At 43.5% G+C, this 18,052-nt stretch overlaps 1 protein-coding gene across 1 annotated transcript in view; it reads left to right on the top strand.

Annotated features, from left to right (window-relative positions):
- The window catches only part of LOC129866757 (metallophosphoesterase MPPED2-like), a 45,865-nt gene that overhangs the window by 6,712 nt on the left and 21,101 nt on the right, over positions 1 to 18,052 (top strand). Inside the window, exons 3-4 of the mRNA XM_055939598.1 lie at positions 13,503 to 13,684; positions 16,357 to 16,582. Coding sequence (XP_055795573.1) covers positions 13,503 to 13,684; positions 16,357 to 16,582 — 408 coding nt within the window. The remainder of the gene's footprint in view (positions 1 to 13,502; positions 13,685 to 16,356; positions 16,583 to 18,052) is intronic.

Genomic DNA, 18,052 nt, shown 5'->3' with positions numbered 1-18,052 from the left:
TTCAAAGACTCAATTGTGGACACTCTTACTGACAGTTGTGGCTGCTTTGTGTGATGTATTGTTGTCTCTACCTTCTTGGCTTTTGTGCTGTTACCATGTTGTGTTGCTACCATGTTGTTATGGTGTGTTGCTACCATGCTGTGTTGTCATGTGTTGCTACACTGCTATGTTGTTGTCTTAGGTCTCTATTTAGTGTTGTCTCTCTTGTCGTGATGTGTGTTTTGTCCTATATTTATTTTAGATTTTTTTTAAATCCCAGGCCCCCGTCCCCGCCGGATGCCTTTTGCCTTTTGGTAGGCCCTCAATTTGCAGTACGTTTGACAATCGGTTGTGCTGCCAGACTTATTTGCCATACCCTTTGCCTCATCCCTCTCAACCATACAACTTTAAAATTCCTCATCAATCCAAGGGGATTTAACCGTTTTTAGTCATTTTCTCAATTGGTGCACGCTTATTAGTAACTGGAATAAGCAATTTCATAAATGTGTCAAGTGCAGCGTCTGGTTGCTCCTCATTACACACCACAGACCAGCAAATATTCTTTACATCCACATAATAATCACTACAAAATAAGGCCCAGCCTTTGGCACCTTGGTTTTCATAGATTATTTTTTATAATAATATTTCACCTTTATTTAACCAGGTAAGCTAGTTGAGAACAAGTTCTCATTTACAACTGCGACCTGGTCAAGATAAAGCAAAGCAGTGTGACACAGACAACAACACAGAGTTACACATGGAGTAAACAATAATAATACAATAATTACAATTTAGCAGATTAATAGAGTGATAAATGAGCATATGATGATGTCAAGTGGAGATACTGGTGTGCAAAAGAGCAGAAAAGTAATTAAAATAAAAACAGTATGGGGATGAGGTAGGTAGATTGGGTGGGCAATTTACAGATGGACTATGTACAGCTGCAGCGATTGGTTAGCTGCTCAGATAGCTGATGTTTAAAGTTGGCGAGGGAAATAAAAGTCTCCAACTTCAGCGATTTTTGCAATTCGTTCCAGTCACTGGCAGCAGAAAACTGGAAGGAAAGGCGGCCAAATGAGGTGTTGGCTTTTGGGATGATACCTGCTACGTGTGCTACGGGTGGGTGGTGTTATCGTGACCAGTGAACTGAGATAAGGCGGAGCTTTACCTAGCATAGACTTATAGATAACCTGGAGCCAGTGGGTCAGGCAACGAATATGTAGCGAGGGCCAGCCGACTAGAGCATACAGGTCGCAGTGGTGGGTGGTATAAGGTGATTTGGTAACAAACCGGATGGCACTGTGATAGACTGCATCCAGTTTGCTGAGTAGAGTATTGGAAGCTATTTTGTAGATGACATCGCCAAGGTCGAGGATTGGTAGGATAGTCAGTTTTACTAGGGTAGGTTTTGCGGCGTGAGTGAAGGAGGCTTTGTTGCGAAATAGAAAGCCGGTTCTAGATTTGATTTTGGATTGGAGATGTTTAATATGAGTCTGGAAGGAGAGTTTACAGTCTAACCAGACACCTAGGTATTTATAGTTGTCCACATATTCTAGGTCGGAACCGTCCAGGGTGGTGATGCTAGCCGTGCAGGCGGGTGCGGGCAGCGAACGGTTGGAAAGAATGCATTTGGTTTTACTAGTGTTTAAGAGCAGTTGGAGGCCACGGAAGGAGTGTTGTATGGCATTGAAGCTCGTTTGGAGGTTAGTTAGTACAGTGTCCAAGGAAGGGCCAGAAGTATACAGAATGGTGTCATCTGCGTAGAGGTGGATCAGGGAATCGCCCGCAGCAAGAGCGACATCATTGATATATCCAGAGAAAAGAGTCGGCCTGAGAATTGAACCATGTGGTACCCCCATAGAGACTACCAGAGGTCCGAACAACAGGCCCTCCGATTTGACACACTGAACTCTGTCTGCAAAGTAGTTGGTGAACCAGGCGAGGCAGTCATTTGAAAAACCAAGGCTATTGAGTCTGCCGATAAGAATACGGTGATTGACAAAGTCGAAAGCCTTGGCCAGGTCGATGAAGACAGCTGCACAGTACTGTCTTTTATCAATGGCGGTTATGATATCGTTTAGTACCTTGAGCGTGACTGAGGTGCACCCGTGATCGGCTCGGAAACCGGATTGCACAGCGGAGAAGGTACGTTGGGATTCGAAATTGTCAGTAATCTGTTTGTTGACTTGGCTTTCGAAGACCTTAGAAAGGTAGGGTAGGATAGATATAGGTCTGTAGCAGTTAGGGTCAAGAGTGTCCCCCCTTTTGAAGAGGGGGATGACCGCGGCAGCTTTCCAATCTTTAGGGATCTCGGACGATACGAAAGAGAGGTTGAACAGGCTGGTAATAGGGGTTGCAACAATGGCGGCGGATAGTTTTAGAAAGAGAGGGTCCAGATTGTCTAGCCCAGCTGATTTTTACGGGTCCAGGTTTTGCAGCTCTTTCAGAACATCAGCTATTTGGGTGAAGGAGAAGCTGGGGAGGCTTGGGCGAGTAGCTGCGGGGGGGGCGGAGCTGTTGGCTTCCTCCTGGAGTAGCCAGTAGGAAGGCATGGCCAGCTGTTGAGAAATACTTATTGAAATTTTCGATGATCATGGATTCATCTGTGGTGACCGTGTTACCTAGCCTCAGTGCAGTGGGCAGCTGGGAGGAGGTGCTCTTGTTCTCCATGGACTTAAACAGTGTCGCAAAACTTTTTGGAGTTAGAGCTACAGGATGCAAATTTCTGTTTGAAAAAGCTAGCCTTTGCTTTCCTGACTGACTGCGTGTATTGGTTCCTGACTTCCCTGAACAGTTACATTTTGCAGGGACTATTCGATGCTATTGCAGTACGCGACAGGATGTTTTTGTGCTGGTCAAGGGCAGTCAGGTCTGGAGTGAACCAAGGGCTATATCTGTTCTTAGTTCTGCATTTTTTGAACGGGGCATGCTTATCTAAGATGGTGAGGAAATTACTTTTTAAAGAATGACCAGGCATCCTCGACTGACGGGATGAGGTCAATTTCCTTCCAGGATACCCGGGCAAGGTTGATTAGAAAGGCCTGCTCGCAGAAGTGTTTTAGGGAGCGTTTGACAGTGATGAGGGGTGGTCATTTGACCGCGGACCCATACCAGATACAGGCAATGAGGCAGTGATCGCTGAGATCCTGATTGAAAACAGCGGAGGTGTATTTGGAGGGCAAATTGGTCAGGATAATGTCTATGAGGGTGCCCATGTTTACGGATTTATGGTTGTGCCTGGTTGGTTCCTTGATAATTTGTGTGAGATTGAGGGCATCTAGCTTAGATTGTAGGACTGCCGGGGTGTTAAGCATATCCCAGTTTAGATCACCTAACAGAACGAACTCTGAGGCTAGATGGGGAGCGATCAATTCACAAATGGTGTCCATGGCACAGCTGGGAGCGGAGGCGGGTCGATAGCAGGCGGCAACAGTGAGAGACTTATTTCTGGAGAGATTAATGTTTAAGATTAGAAGTTCGAACTGTTTGGGTATAGACTAGAGCTCGACCGATTATGATTTTTCAACGCCGATACCGATTATTGCAGGACCAAAAAAAGCCGATACCGATTTAATCAGACTATTTTTTATTTGTAATAATGACAATTACAACAATACTGAATGAACACTTATTTTAACTCAATATAATACATCAATAAAATCAATTTAGCCTCAAATAAATACTGAAACATGTTCAATTTGGTTTAAATAATGCAAAAACAAAGTGTTGGAGAAGAAAGTAAAAGTGCAATATGTGCCATGTAAGAAAGCTAACGTTTAAGTTCCTTGCTCAGAACATGAGATCATATGAAAGCTGGTGGTTCCTTTTAACATGAGTCTTCAATATTCCCAGGTAAGAAGTTTTAGGTTGTAGTTATTATAGGAATTATAGGACTATTTCTCTCTATATGATTTGTATTTCATATACCTTTGACTATTGGATGTTCTTATAGGCACTTTAGTATTGCCAGTGTAACAGTATAGCTTCCATCCCTCTCCTCGCCGCTACCTGGGCTCGAACCAGGAACACATCGACAACAGCCACCCTCGAAGCAGCGTTACCCATGCAGAGCAAGGGGAACAACTACTCCAAGTCTCAGAGCGAGTGACGTTTGAAACGCTATTAGCGCGTACTTCGCTAACTAGCTAGCCATTTCACATCGGTTACACCAGCCTAATCTCGGGAGTTGATAGCGCAATAAACAGCGCAATGCTTGAAGCATTGCGAAGAGCTGCTGGCAAAACGCACGAAAGTGCTGTTTGAATGAATGCTTAGGAGCCTGCTGGTGCCTACCATCGCTCAGTCAGACTGCTCTATCAAATCATAGACTTAATTATAATATAATGACACACAGACATATGAGCCTTAGGTCATTAATATGGTCGAATCCGGAAACTATCATCTCGAAAACAAAACGTTTATTCTTTCAGTGAAATACGGAGCCGTTCCGTATTTTATCTAACGGGTGTCATCCATCAGTCTAAATATTCCTGTTACATTGCACAACCTTCAATGTTATGTCATAATTACGCAAAATTCTGGCAAATTAGTTCGCAATGAGCCAGGCGGCCCAAACTGTTGCATATACCCTCACGCTGCGTGCAATGAACGCAAGAGAAGTGACACAATTTCACCTGGTTAATATTGCCTGCTAACCTGGATTTCTTTTAGCTAAATATGCAGGTTTAAAAATATATACTTCTGTGTATTGATTTTAAGAAAGGCATTGATGTTTATGATTAGGTACACGTTGGAGCAACGACAGTCCTTTTTCGCGAATGCGCACTGCATCGATTATATGCAACGCAGGCCACGCTAGATAAACTAGTAATATCATCAACCATGTGTAGTTATAACTAGTGATTATGATTCATTGATTGTTTTTTATAAGATACGTTTAATGCTAGCTAGCAACTTACCTTGGATTCTTACTGCATTCGCGTAACAGGCGGGCTCCTCGTGAGGCAGGTGGTTAGAGCGTTGGACTAGTTAACCGTAAGGTTGCAAGATTGAATCCCTGAGCTGACAAGGTAAAAATCTGTCGTCCTGCCCCTGAACAAGGAAGTTAACTCACCTTTCCTAGGCCGTCATTGAAAATAAGAATGTGTTCTTAACTGACTTGCCTAGTTAAATAAAGGTGTAAAAAAGAAAATCTGCAGATTTCCGATTGTTATGAAAACTTATATATATATATATATATATATATATATACACACACATGGTCCGTTGAAAAAATACTTGGTTCTTTCAGCTAGCAGAAGGGAATTTGGCTGTATGAACGCAAAATAGACATACAGTTAGACAACACAGCCAAAAGAAATGTGACAAGTAGGCTTATTCAGACAAAAGTAGTATCACTTAACACAAGACTACTCACTGTGTTGAGAGAGAGGAGGGGGCGGGACTCACTCCTTCCATCTGTTGCCAAGACCAGATTTCCACCCATTTCCTGGAGAGTTTCGACTGGTGCCACTGCTCGACATCCCATGTCTTGAGGACTGCCGGCTCAAGGTGGTTTTGCTGGTGACAGAAGACTGTGCTGCGGGGAATGGTGGCCACGCCCATCATGCCGAGCATTCAGAGGACTTTGGTCGGTATACAACCTGACACCAAAATGGCAGCAGAAGGGAGCATGTTGCCTGCTGGCACCCTCCCGATCATAGGCTGGCTGGACTATTCACTCACATGGTTGCGCGACATGCAGATCTGTGTGATGTTGAGAGCTGTTACTCTGGCTGATGATGTACTCTCTGGACTCTCCGTGCCACAAATCCGATTCTATTGGTCACATACACATATTTAGCAGATGTTATTGCGGGTGTAGAGAAATGCTTGTGTTATTAGCTCAAACAGTGCAGTAGTATCTAACAATTCACACATCTAAAAGTAAAGAATAGAATTGAGAAATATATAAATATTAGGAAGAGCAGTAATCAGTGGCATTGACTAAAATACAGTAGAATAGAATACATTATATACATATGAAATGAGTAAAGCAGTATGTAAACATTATTAAAGTGACAAGTGTTCCATTATTAATGTGACCAGTGAGTCTATGTACATAGGACAGCAGGGTGCAGGGTTGAGTAACGGGGTGGTAGCCGGCTAGTGACGGATATTTAACGGTCTGATAACCTTGAGTTAGAAGCTGTTTTTCAGTCTCTCGGTCCCAGCTTTGATGCACCTGTACTGACCTCGCCTTCTGGATGATAGCGGGGTGAACAGGCCGTGGCTTGGGTGGTTGATGTCCTTAATGATCCTTTTGGCTTTCCTGTGACATCACGTGCTGTAGGTGTCCTGGAGGGCAGGCAGTGTGCCCCCGGTGATGCGTTGGGCAGACCGCACCCCCCTCTGGAGAGCCCTGCGGTTGCGGTCGGTGCAGTTGCCGTACCAGGCGGTGATACAGCCCAGCAGGATGCTCTCAATTGTGCATTTGTGAGGGTCTTAGGAACCGAATGTCTTCAGCCTCCTGAGGTTGAAGAAGCGCTATTGCGCCACCTTCACCACACTCTGTGTGGGTGGACCATTTCAGATTGTCAGTGATGTGTACGCCGAGGAACTTGAATCTTTTCACCTTCTCCACTTCGGTCCCGTCAATGTGGATAGCGGCTTGCTCCCTCTGCTGTTTCCTGAAGTCCACGATCATCTCCTTCGTTTTGTTGATATTGAGGGAGAGGTTATTTTCCTGGCACCACTCCGCAAGGGCCCTCACCTCCTCCCTGTTGGCTGTCTCGTCATTGTTGGTAATGAGGCCTACTACTGTTGAGTCGTCTGCAAACTTGATGATTGAGTTGGAGGCATGAATGGCCACGCAGTCATGGGTGAAAAGAGGGGTATAGTAGAGGGCTGAGTACGCACCCTTGTGGGGCCCCTGTGTTGCGGATCTGCGAAGTAGAGGTGTTGTTTCCTACCTTCACCACCTGGGGGCGGCCCGTCAGGAAGTCCAGGACCCAGTTGCACAGGGCGGGGTTCAGACCCAGTTGCACAGGACGGGGTTCAGACCCAGGGCCCCGAGCCTAGTGATGAGCTTGGAGGGTACTATGACTATAGCTCAGCAGTCAACACCAATGAACAGCATTCTGATGTAGGTATTCCTCTTTTCCAGATGGGATAGGGCCGTGTGCAGTGCAATGGCAATTGCGTCATCTGTGGCTCTATTGGGGCGGTATGCAAATTGAAGTGTGTCTAGGGTGTCAGGTAAGGTAGAGGTGATCTGATCCTTAACTAGCCTCTAAAAGCACTTCATGATGACAGAAGTGAGTGCTACGGTACGATAGTCATTTAGATCAGGTACCTTTGCTTTCTTGGGTACAGGAACAATGCTGGAACCCAACACAGACTTGGAAAAGCTTCATCAGTTGACTGGAACCCAAACATATTTTCCTTGTACAGACTGGCTGAAGCCTGACTCCTTGTGCGTGAATAAAATGTCACACATAACGTCAGACATTTTTATGGACGCTGTAGGGCAAACAAAGTTGTTCACAATTCAAAATATGCACACCACTACTCACCCAATGACCACGTCACCCACGTCACCCTCCTCATCCTCCATGTCCTCTCTATTGCCATAGATGTTCTCCTCCTCCAAACCCAGGTCCATCTCTTCATCTTCTCCAATGAATGTGCATTGGACAAATTAGGACTGTGCCATAGTGTTGAATTGTTTTACATCCTAGACATATTTCAGTATGTGCGCACAAATTAAATCTTCTCAGGTTTTATGATTTATAAATTATTGGTATTGACAGCTTTTTCACAATAACTGCCTGGAGGTGAGGTGAGCAGTATAAATGTGACATATGAGAAGACAAAGCAACAACATATCCAATCCAAAGTAACTAGGGCAGAGATATAAGATGATGACTCACCAATTCTTCTTGTATGTGGCATTAGAAATGACACCAGTGTGCCTTTATGACACTGTCCAGTTGGTCCCAATGCAGATGATGCGACTGGCACTTCAGACTGGGGAGGTACAGAGACTACACACGAAGGTGTAGAGAAGGCTCATCCATAATGACAAAGTGAAAACATGTTTTAGCAATCTTTGAAAATTTATTGAAAAGACAAGGCAGAAATATCTAATTTACATAAGTATTCACACCCCAGAGTCAATGCATGTTAGAATCACCTTTGGCAGCGATTTTAAAGCTGTGAGTCTTTCTGGGTAAGTCTAAGACCTTTGCACACCTGGATTGTACAACATTTGCACATGATTCTTTGAAAAATTCTTCAAGTTCTGTCATGTTGGTTGATCAAAGCTAGACAGACATTTAAGTCTTGCCATAGTTTTTCAAGCCGATTTCCATCAACTGTAACTAGGCCAACCAGGCCTAATTCAATGTATTCTTGTAAGCATCTCCAGGGTATATATGGCCTTGTGTATATATGGCCTTGTGTTTTAGGTTCTTGTCCTGCTGAAAGGTGAATTTATCTCCCAGTGTCTGTTGGAAAGCAGACTGAACCAGGTTTTCCTGTAGGATTTTTCCTGTGCTTAGCTCTATTTTGTTTATTTTTACCCTTAACACTCCCTGGTTCTTGCTGATAACAAGCATACCCATAACATGATGCAGCCACTACCATGCTTAAAAATATTAAGAGTGGTTCTCAGTGATGTTGTTGGAGTTGCCCCAACCATAACTCTTTGTATTCAGGCCACATTTTTTGCAGTTTTACTTTAGTGCCTTATTGCAAACTGTATGACTGTTTTGGAAATGTGTTTTTCTGTACAGGCTTCTATCTTTTCACTCTGTCATTTGGGTTAGTATTGTGGAGTAACTACAATATTGTTGAGCCATCCTCAGTTCTCACAGCCATTGAACTCTTCACTGTTTTAAAGTCGCCATTGGCCTCATGACGAAGTCCATGAGCGGTTTCCTTCCTCTACGGCAACTGAGTTAGGAATGACTCCTGTTTCTTTGTAGTGACTGGGTGTATTTGTCTTTGCGAGGCATTGTTAAACCTCCCGGGTACAGAGATCAGGTACTCATTCAAAAATCATGTTAAACACTATTATTGCACATGCAACTTATGTGACTTGTGACTTCTGAGTTTATTTAGGCTTGCCACAACAAAGAGAGTTATGACTCAAGACATTTCAGCTTTTCATTTGAAATTAATTTGCAAAAACCACTTTGATAATATGGGGTATTGTGTGTAGGCCAGTGACACAAAATCTATATTTAAATTCAGGCTGTAAAAAGAAGAAACGCACACTGCTCTTGCTAGTATCACTGCTCTTTATTAGGCTTTTCACATCTTTTTTTTCTCATCTTATTCAATTGTTATTCAATTGTTACCATGCTTCTGCAACAAAGATAGCTCAGATGTGAGTGCTTTTTGAATTTTAAATTCAGGCTGTAACACACCAAATGTAGAAAATGTCAAGGGTTGTGAGTACTTTCTCAAGGCACTGTATCAGCCTAACGCGTAATGCACACTGAACAAAAATATAAATGCAGCATGCAACAATTTCAAAGATTTTACTGAGTTACAGTTCATATAAGGGAATCAATCAATTGAAATAAATTCAGCTCTGGTGGGCATTCAGCATGCAAATTGCACGTTCCCTCAACTTGAGACATCTGTGGCATTGTGCTGTGTGACAAAATTGCACATTTTGGCCTTTTATTATCCTCAGCACAAGGTGCAACTATGTAATGATCATGTTGTTTAATCAGCTTCTTGATATGCCACACCTGTCAGGTGGATGGATTATCTTGGCAAAGGATAAATGCATTAATCAACAGGACCGAACAGGTCTAAAAAATACAGAACAAAAATATAAATGCAACATGCAACAATTTCAAAGAGTTTACTGAGTTACAGTTCATACAAGGAAATCAGTCAATTGAAATAAATAAATTAGTCTGTAATCTATGGAGTTCATGTGACTGGGCAGGGGTGCAGCCATGGGTGGGCCTTGGAGGGTCACCCACTTGGGAGCCAGGCCCAGCCAATCAGAATTAGTTTTTCCCCACAAAAGGGCTTTGACAGACAGATATACTCCTCAGTTTCATCAGCTGTTCGTGTGGCTGGTCTCAGACTATACTGCAGGTGGAGAAGCCAGATGTGGAGGTCCTGAACTGAACTAGTTACACGTGGTCTGCGGTTGTGAAGCCTGTTGGACGCACTGCCAAATTCTCTAAAATAACGTTGGAGGCGACTTATAGTAGAGAAATGAACATTCAATTGTCTGGCAACAGCTCTGATGGACATTCCTGAAGTCAGCATGCCAATTGCACGCTCCCTCAATTTGAGGCATTGTGGTGTGACAAAACTGCACACTTTAAAGTGGCCTTTTATTGACCCCAGCGCAAGGTGCACCTGTAATGATCATGCTGTTTAATCAGCTTCTTGATATGCCACACCTAGGAGTTGGATGGATTATCTTGGCAAAGGAGAAATGCTCACTAACAGGTACAGCGGATTTTTTTGTTGTTATTCTGTCTCTCATTGTTCAAATAAACCTACCATTAAAATTATAGACTGATCATTTCTTTGTCAGTGGGCAAACGTACAAAATCAGCAGGGGATCAAATACTTTTTTTCCCTCACTGTATGTAAACATTATTGTGCACAGAATTTGAGAGAAACAAGCTTTGTGCATATGGAACATTTCTGGGAAAGTTTGAGAGGTGGCTGGCTGGCTCCTATGTTTCAATCCCAGCAATGTGTCGACATTCACCATTTGATAAGCTTGCTAGCTAGCAGAGAAAGAGGCTAAGTTAGCTTGTCAAAAACATTGCAGGTGGTGTAGCCTTACTTGTAACATTACTAGTATACAGGTAGCAACCTTATAATGAACGTTAGCTAGCTAGATATAACAATCTAGAAATCTTCGCAAGTATATGTATAGATAATTTATTACCATATTGAATTTACCCAGTTTATCTCCATCACTGCTGACACTTGTGATGTACCGGTAGGTCGGTAGGAAACAGAGGTTGCAGGTTTCACATTCGCGCTCGGCACAGCACCTGGTTTCAGTCTGAGTCTCATTCAGAATCCTGCCTTCCACTGGTTATAGCCTTCGAAGTCCTCCGGGTTGAAATGAGCATCCCATACAGTAGATGTGCCTGCGGTTCCTTTACTCCAATCTGCTTGCTTCAACTGTACAAACCGGTCCCACTTCAAAGCTAGCTTCATGTTTTTGGGCCACAAATGAGTCATAAGTCCATCCTCGTGGGTATTATCTCACCCAGCAACAGCACACCTCCTTGGGATATTTGGCTTTTAAAAAAGCTGATTGGTCTGAAATGAAAACCAACTCTAGCCACGGACGACAGAAAACTACTACAATGATCACCAGCTCGCTCAGCTACCAAATGCACAGGAGAAGAGCAGATGCAGCTCTTCACATGAATTTGTTTTCTTCTTCATAATGTACAGTACCAGTCAAACGTTTTGACCCACCTACTCATCCCAGGATTTTGCTTTATTTTTTACTGTTTTCTACATTGTAGAATAATAGTGAAGATATCAAAACTACGAAATAACACATGAATCATGTAGTAACCAAAAAAAGTGTTCAACAAATCAAAATATATTTGAGATTCTTCAAAGAAGCCACCCTTTGCCTTGACAGCTTTGTACACTCTTGGCATTCTCTCAACCAGCTTCATGACCTGGAATGCATTTCAATTAACAGGTGTGCCTTGTTAAATGTTAATTTGTGGAATTTCTTCTTAATGCGTTTGAGCCAATCAGTTATGTTGTTTCTAGGTAGGGGTGGTTTATAGAAGATAGCCCTATTTAGTAAAAGACCAAGTCTATATTATGGCAAGAACAGCTCAAATAAGCAAAGAAAAAAGACAGTCCATCATTACTTTAAGACATGAAGGTCAGTCAATACGGAACATTTCAAAAACAGTGCAGTTGAAAAACCATCAAGCGCTATGATGAAACTGGCTCTCATGAGGACCGCCACAGGAAAGAAAGACCCGGAGTTACCTCTGCTGCAGAGGATAAGTTCATTAGAGTTACCAGCCTCAGAAATTGCAGCCCAAATAAATGCTTCACAGAGTTCCAGTAACAGACACATCTCAGCATCAACTGTTCAGAGGAGACTGCGTGAATCAGGCCTTCATGTTCAAATTTCTGCAAAGAAACTACTACTTAAGGACACCAATAATAATAAGAGACGTATTATGTTCCGGGATTCTTCTGATGGCATTGAGGAGTATACCCTTCCCTGGATCTGTGCTCCAACTCAATCCTGTCTCTGAGCTCTATGGACGATTCCTTCGACCTCATGGCTTGGTTTTATACACACACACACACACACACACACACACACACACACACACACACACACACACACACACACACACACACACACACACACACACACACACACACACACACAGGTGTGTGCCTTTCCAAATTATGTTCAATCAAATGAATTTCCCACAGGTGGACTCCAATCAATTTGTAGATTTTTCAAGGATGATCAAAGGAAACAAGATGGACCTGAGCTCAATTTTGAGTCTCATAGCAAAGTGTCTAAATACTGTATTTAATGCATTTGCAAACATTTCTAAACCTGTTTTTGCTTTGTCATTATGGGGTGTTGTGTGTAGATTGCTGAGGAAATTGTTTTATTTCATTCATTTTAGAATAAGGCTGTAACTAACAAAATATGGGAAATATATAGGGGTCTGAATACTTTCCGGAGCCACTGTAGGTACGCTCATTTATTCATATCTGACAGGGCAGGAGTATGGGGTTCTGAATAACCTCCTGGATGTTGTGGAGGTTTGCATTAAAACACCTCGGGCGACTCATTGAAGCTGGCAGCCTAATCTCTAATTTGCCATCTTCATTCCATGCATCACAGTATGGCACCTGTCTAGCCCTGCCAGCCCCACATCCCACATGACCTCGCAGTCACAGCCTGGCTGCCTCAGTCTGGCAAGAGGCTGAGGGATGAGGGACCTGCACTAGCTTCACTTCAAAGTCTAAGCCGTTTGGGAGGGTGTTTCTACTAAGTTAACATATGGAAATAGTTATTTGATTTTGAATTTTAGGACCCATTTAGATATATTACTTATTGGGGGATAAAATGTTGACTTTGGCCTTTACTACAGTATAGCCCATAGAAATGCAATGTATAACACATTCATAAATGGTATTATAAGGAAGGACAGACACTTCAAATCTGTATATGTCTAGGAGATATAAGTGAACTCAGGACACTTTTCATATTACTTTGTAGGCCAAACCATTCGGACTACTTTTTGTGAGAGAACTGATTTTTCGAGATGTCTCATGGTCTGACAAACACCAATGTAGCCTGGCCACCTTCCACCGTAGATCCGGAAGGGCGACATAGGAGGATGTGGGGGATTGAGATGCAATCCACCAATTTTTATTTACATTTTTTTTATTATAATTTATTTTATCTTTATATTAAACTGATGGATTTCATGGGGATTTTTTAATTTTTATTGACACAGGGCTGCTTTCATAATTTGACACAAGCTAAGAAATTGATTTATGCTGTCCTTCTTCGATGACAGGGTGGAGCCCATTCCCTATGACACCCCTAAACCCTCCGGTCATACACGTTTCGTATGCGTGTCGGACACACACTCCAGGACCGATGGGATCCAGATGCCATACGGGGACGTCCTGCTCCATACTGGAGACTTCACTGAACTGGGCCTACCCTCTGAGGTCAAGAAATTCAACGATTGGCTAGGTAAAGTGTCTCTTTTTAATGCACACACAATGCTGTTTTGTAACACTCATCATACTGTTACAGTAACCTCTATCTAGGCTAATCACTTTTGTGCAATCTGATCAAATGTAAATATCTGTAAGTTACTACAACAGCGTTTAGTCTAATGTGGTCTTCTCATGTCTGCTTCGACATTTATTTAATATTTACTACTGCAATAAAACATTTTAAGATGAAGAACCTACGAAAAGGAAGAAGTCATTTTCCTTGAAGGCTACACATTATTTAAACACTGCCATCCTCCTTAGTTTCAAATTCATTTTAGCCTACAGCCGAGAGAAAATGACGTTGGGCTTTCAATATGAGCTCTATACAGAACTGTCTTAGCGTGGTAATAGATGAAGTAACTGGGACAAAGGACCTTTATCTCCAAGAAAGTTAAAAGGTCAAATGAACATTTTTTAAATGTCACTTGTGGACTTTAATAGATGTGCGTTGACCGGGTAACTACGGTCTTCATTTGCAGCTATTGCTCTTTGTTAAGAGAGGGGAAATGTTTACTGTGATCTGAGGAGGTCAAGAAGCCTTCACCTTTTCATTTGTGGCGTTTTACTTTCATGGACCGTTCCCTTAACCTCTCGAAGACAACTTTCTATTTCAGTAAATATATATACACTGCATGACCAAAAGTATGTAGACACCTGCTCATTGAACATCCAAAATCATGGGCATTAATATGGAGTTGGTCACCCCTCTTTGCTGCTATAACAGCCGCCACTCTTCTGGGAAGGCTTTCCACTAGATGTTAGAACATAACTGTGGGGACTTACTTCCATTCAGCCACAAGAGCATTAGTGAGGTCGGGCACTGAAGTTGGGCGATTAGGCCTGGCTCGCAGTCGTCATTCCAATTCATCCCAAAGGTGTTCAATGGGGTTGAGGTCAGGGCTCTGTGCAGGCTAGTCAAGTTCTTCCACACCGATCTCGACAAACCATTTCTGTATGGACCTCGCTTTGTGCATGGGGGCATTGTCATGCTGACAGGAAAGGGCCTCCTCCAAACTGTTGCCACAAAGTTGAAAGCACATAGTTGTCTAGAATGTCAATTTATGCTGTAGCTTTAATCTAAGGGGTCTAAGTAGCCCCAGACCATTATTCCTCCTTCACCATACTTTACAGTTGGCAGTATGTATTCGGGCAGGTAGCGTTCTCCTGGCTTCCGCCAAACCCAGATTTATCCGTTGGACTGCCAGATGGTGAAGGGTGATTCCTCACTCCAGAGAACACGTTTTCACTGCTCCAGAGTCCAATGGCAGTGAGCTTTACACCACTCAAGCTGACTCTTGGCATTGCGCATGGTGATCTTAGGCTTGTGTACAGCTGCTTGGCCATGGATACCCATTTCATGAAGCTCCCAACGAACAGTTCTTGTGCTGACATTGCTTCCAGTGGCAGTTGGAACTCTGTAGTGAGTGTTGCAACCGAGGACAGAAATCAGTCCTGTTCTGAGTTTGTGTGGCCTACCACTTCACATCTGAGCCGTTGTTGCTCCTAGATGTTTCCACTTCACAATAACAGCATTTACAATTCACCGGGGCAGCTCTAGCAGGTCAGATATTTGACGAACTGAGTTGTTAGAAAGGTGGCATCCAAGCTCAGCGTTCAACACCATAGTGCCCACAAAGCTCGTCACTAAGCTAAGGACCCTGGGACTAAACACCTCCCTCTGCAACTGGATCCTGGACTTCCTCTCGGGCCGCCCGCAGGTGGTAAGGGTAGTCAACAACACGTCTGCCACGCTGATCCTCAACACGGGGACCCTCAAGGGTGTGCGCTTACTCCCTGTTAACCAACGACTGCTTGGCCAAGCATGACTCCAACACCATCATTACGTTTGCTGAGGACATAACAGTGGTAGGCCTGATCACCGACAACGATGAGACAGCCTATAGGGAGGTCGTCGGGACAACAACCTCATCCCTCAACGTGAGCAACACAAAGGAGCTGATCGTGGACTACAGAAAAAAGAGGGCTTAACACGCCCCCATTCACATTGACGGGGCTGTAGTGGAGCGGGTCGAGAGTTTCAAGTTCCTTGGTGTCCACATCACCAACAAACTATCATGGTCCAAACACATCAAGACAGTCATGAAGAGGGCACGACAAAGCCCACTCAGGAGACTGAAAAGATTTGGCATGGATCCCAGATCTTCATAAAGTTCTATAGCTGCACCATTGAGAGCATCCTGACCGGTTGCAATACCGCCTGGTATGGAAACTGCTCAGCATCTGACCGTAAAGTGCTACAGAGGAAAAGTGCGTACGGCCCAGAACATCACTGGGGCCAAGCTTCCTGCCATCCAGGACCAATGTACTAGGCGATGTCGGAGGAAAGCCCAAAAAATTGTCAGTCACCCAAGTCATAGACTGTTCTCTCTGCTACTGCATGGCAAGCGGTACCGGAGCGCCAAGTCAAGGTCCAAAAGGCTCCTTAACAGCTTCTACCCCAAAGCCATAAGACTACTGAACAATTAATCAAATGGCCACCCGGACTATTTACATTGAACTGCGTTGTTGGTTTAGGGCTTGTAAGTAAACATGTCATGGTTAGGTCTACTACACCTGTTGTGTTCTGGGTATTTAAATATTTGATTTGATATTCAACAATTATTTCTGTCTCTGTCTTTCCTGCAGGGAGTCTACCGTATGAATTCAAGGTGGTGATCGCAGGGAACCATGAACTGACGTTTGACAAGGACTTCATGGCTGAGCTGGTCAAGCAGGATTACTATCGCTTTCCCTCCGTCTCCAAGCTGAGACCTGAGGACTTTGACGATGTTCAGGCCCTCCTCTCAAACTGTACTTACCTGCAGGACTCTGAGGTTACAGTCAAGGGTTTCCGAATATTCGGGGCACCGTGGTAAGTTTATTTCTTGTCTTGGGTTTAATAATATCATGAGTGCTATGCAGTGTTATGCTACAGTGACTATAGGTCACATTTTAGTTTTGAGTTTTAAAAAAAGACGGTAAAAAAAAAAACAGGAGCTGAAAATGTGTTTAATTTAGGAAGTCTGTTGAAGTATTCCCACAAAAGAGACGTGATCATGTCTCAATGTAATTAAGGTGTGAAATTATTATTTAAAAAAATCTCTTTTTGGGTTTAGGTGTGGTCTATTTGTAGTGTCTAAATTATTATATTTATTTTCTGACCCCCTTGACCATTCACTCCGACAAAAATCAGCTCGTGGCTGAATCTAGTTGCCTCTACCCCTGCTCTAGAGGCTAATCGCTGAGTGACAGACTATTGCATAATATGGCCTCAGTGACACTGATCACTATACCTGAGTTTGCCCGTGTTGCTCAAATACTTTATGCTTTACATACAGTAGAGGTGATGACAGAATGTGTGTGGTGACTCGCTTTGCTTGCTTATTAAGTCCCTGGATTAGTCTAGTTTATTTTTTATTTACTAGTGTGTGTCCATGGTGGATATCAAACACTACAGAGTATTCACTGCTTCTATGTTCTAAATCCTTTATTGCTTTTTACCATTTCCATACGTCATTGAGGTCATTGCCTTGTTGTCCTGAATCCTGACAGGGACTCCATGTTTTTGGTTCCTGAGTGCCTGAGACACATGTCTGATTAGTTGGGTGTGGGTCAGTCCCAGCCATGTCCTCTCCTCCTGTCCTAGACTTGTGGCATGTCCTAACATGCTACAGGCTGCCACGGAGACATGTACTTATAGTGTACTCAGCTTCAGACTTATGTCATCACGCACCCATATCCCCATTCAGCCACACCACTGTGTCTGACTTGTGTATATCTCCCAGGCCCAGTTAACCCTTCAACCACTGCTTCTCTAGTTTCCCCTCCGTACTACAGTGTCAGTGAGGGGATGACTGATCTCTGATTTAGATTAGGAAGTCAGACTCAGAGGTAGTTCATGAGGCAAGTGAAGAGTTTCGCTGTAGGCCTGTCATCTGATTCTTCAAAATTGTATTTAATGCTTGTGCCAGTGGCACATTTTTTATATTTCTTCCTCTAAGACACTTAATTGACCTTTTTTAAGTGGCTAGAATTACAAAACATAACCGAATGTAAACTTCATCCCTGTAAACTCCATCCCCCTGGTATTCTCCCCAGTAGGATGGACAGAGACATGCAGCCTGGCTAGCTGTGCCGAGGCCCTGGGTGGCTGGAGAGGGCCAGAGCAGTGGAATGATGCCATTGTGTGTCAGTCTGCCTGACCCCCGTCTGGCCACCACAACTCCCTGCTGGCTGGCACACACCAACCTCCTTTCACAGCCCCCCCCCCCCCCTTCCCAGAGCTAATAATCTCTCTGTCAACCACATGCCTCCATCTGCCTGTGTTGTTCTTCATCAGCCC

The sequence above is a fragment of the Salvelinus fontinalis genome, chromosome 12, assembly GCF_029448725.1.
Source record: "Salvelinus fontinalis isolate EN_2023a chromosome 12, ASM2944872v1, whole genome shotgun sequence".
Classification (NCBI taxonomy): domain Eukaryota; kingdom Metazoa; phylum Chordata; class Actinopteri; order Salmoniformes; family Salmonidae; genus Salvelinus; species Salvelinus fontinalis.
Note: the sequence above shows the minus strand (reverse complement) of the source record. Positions and strands in the feature narration are given on the sequence as shown.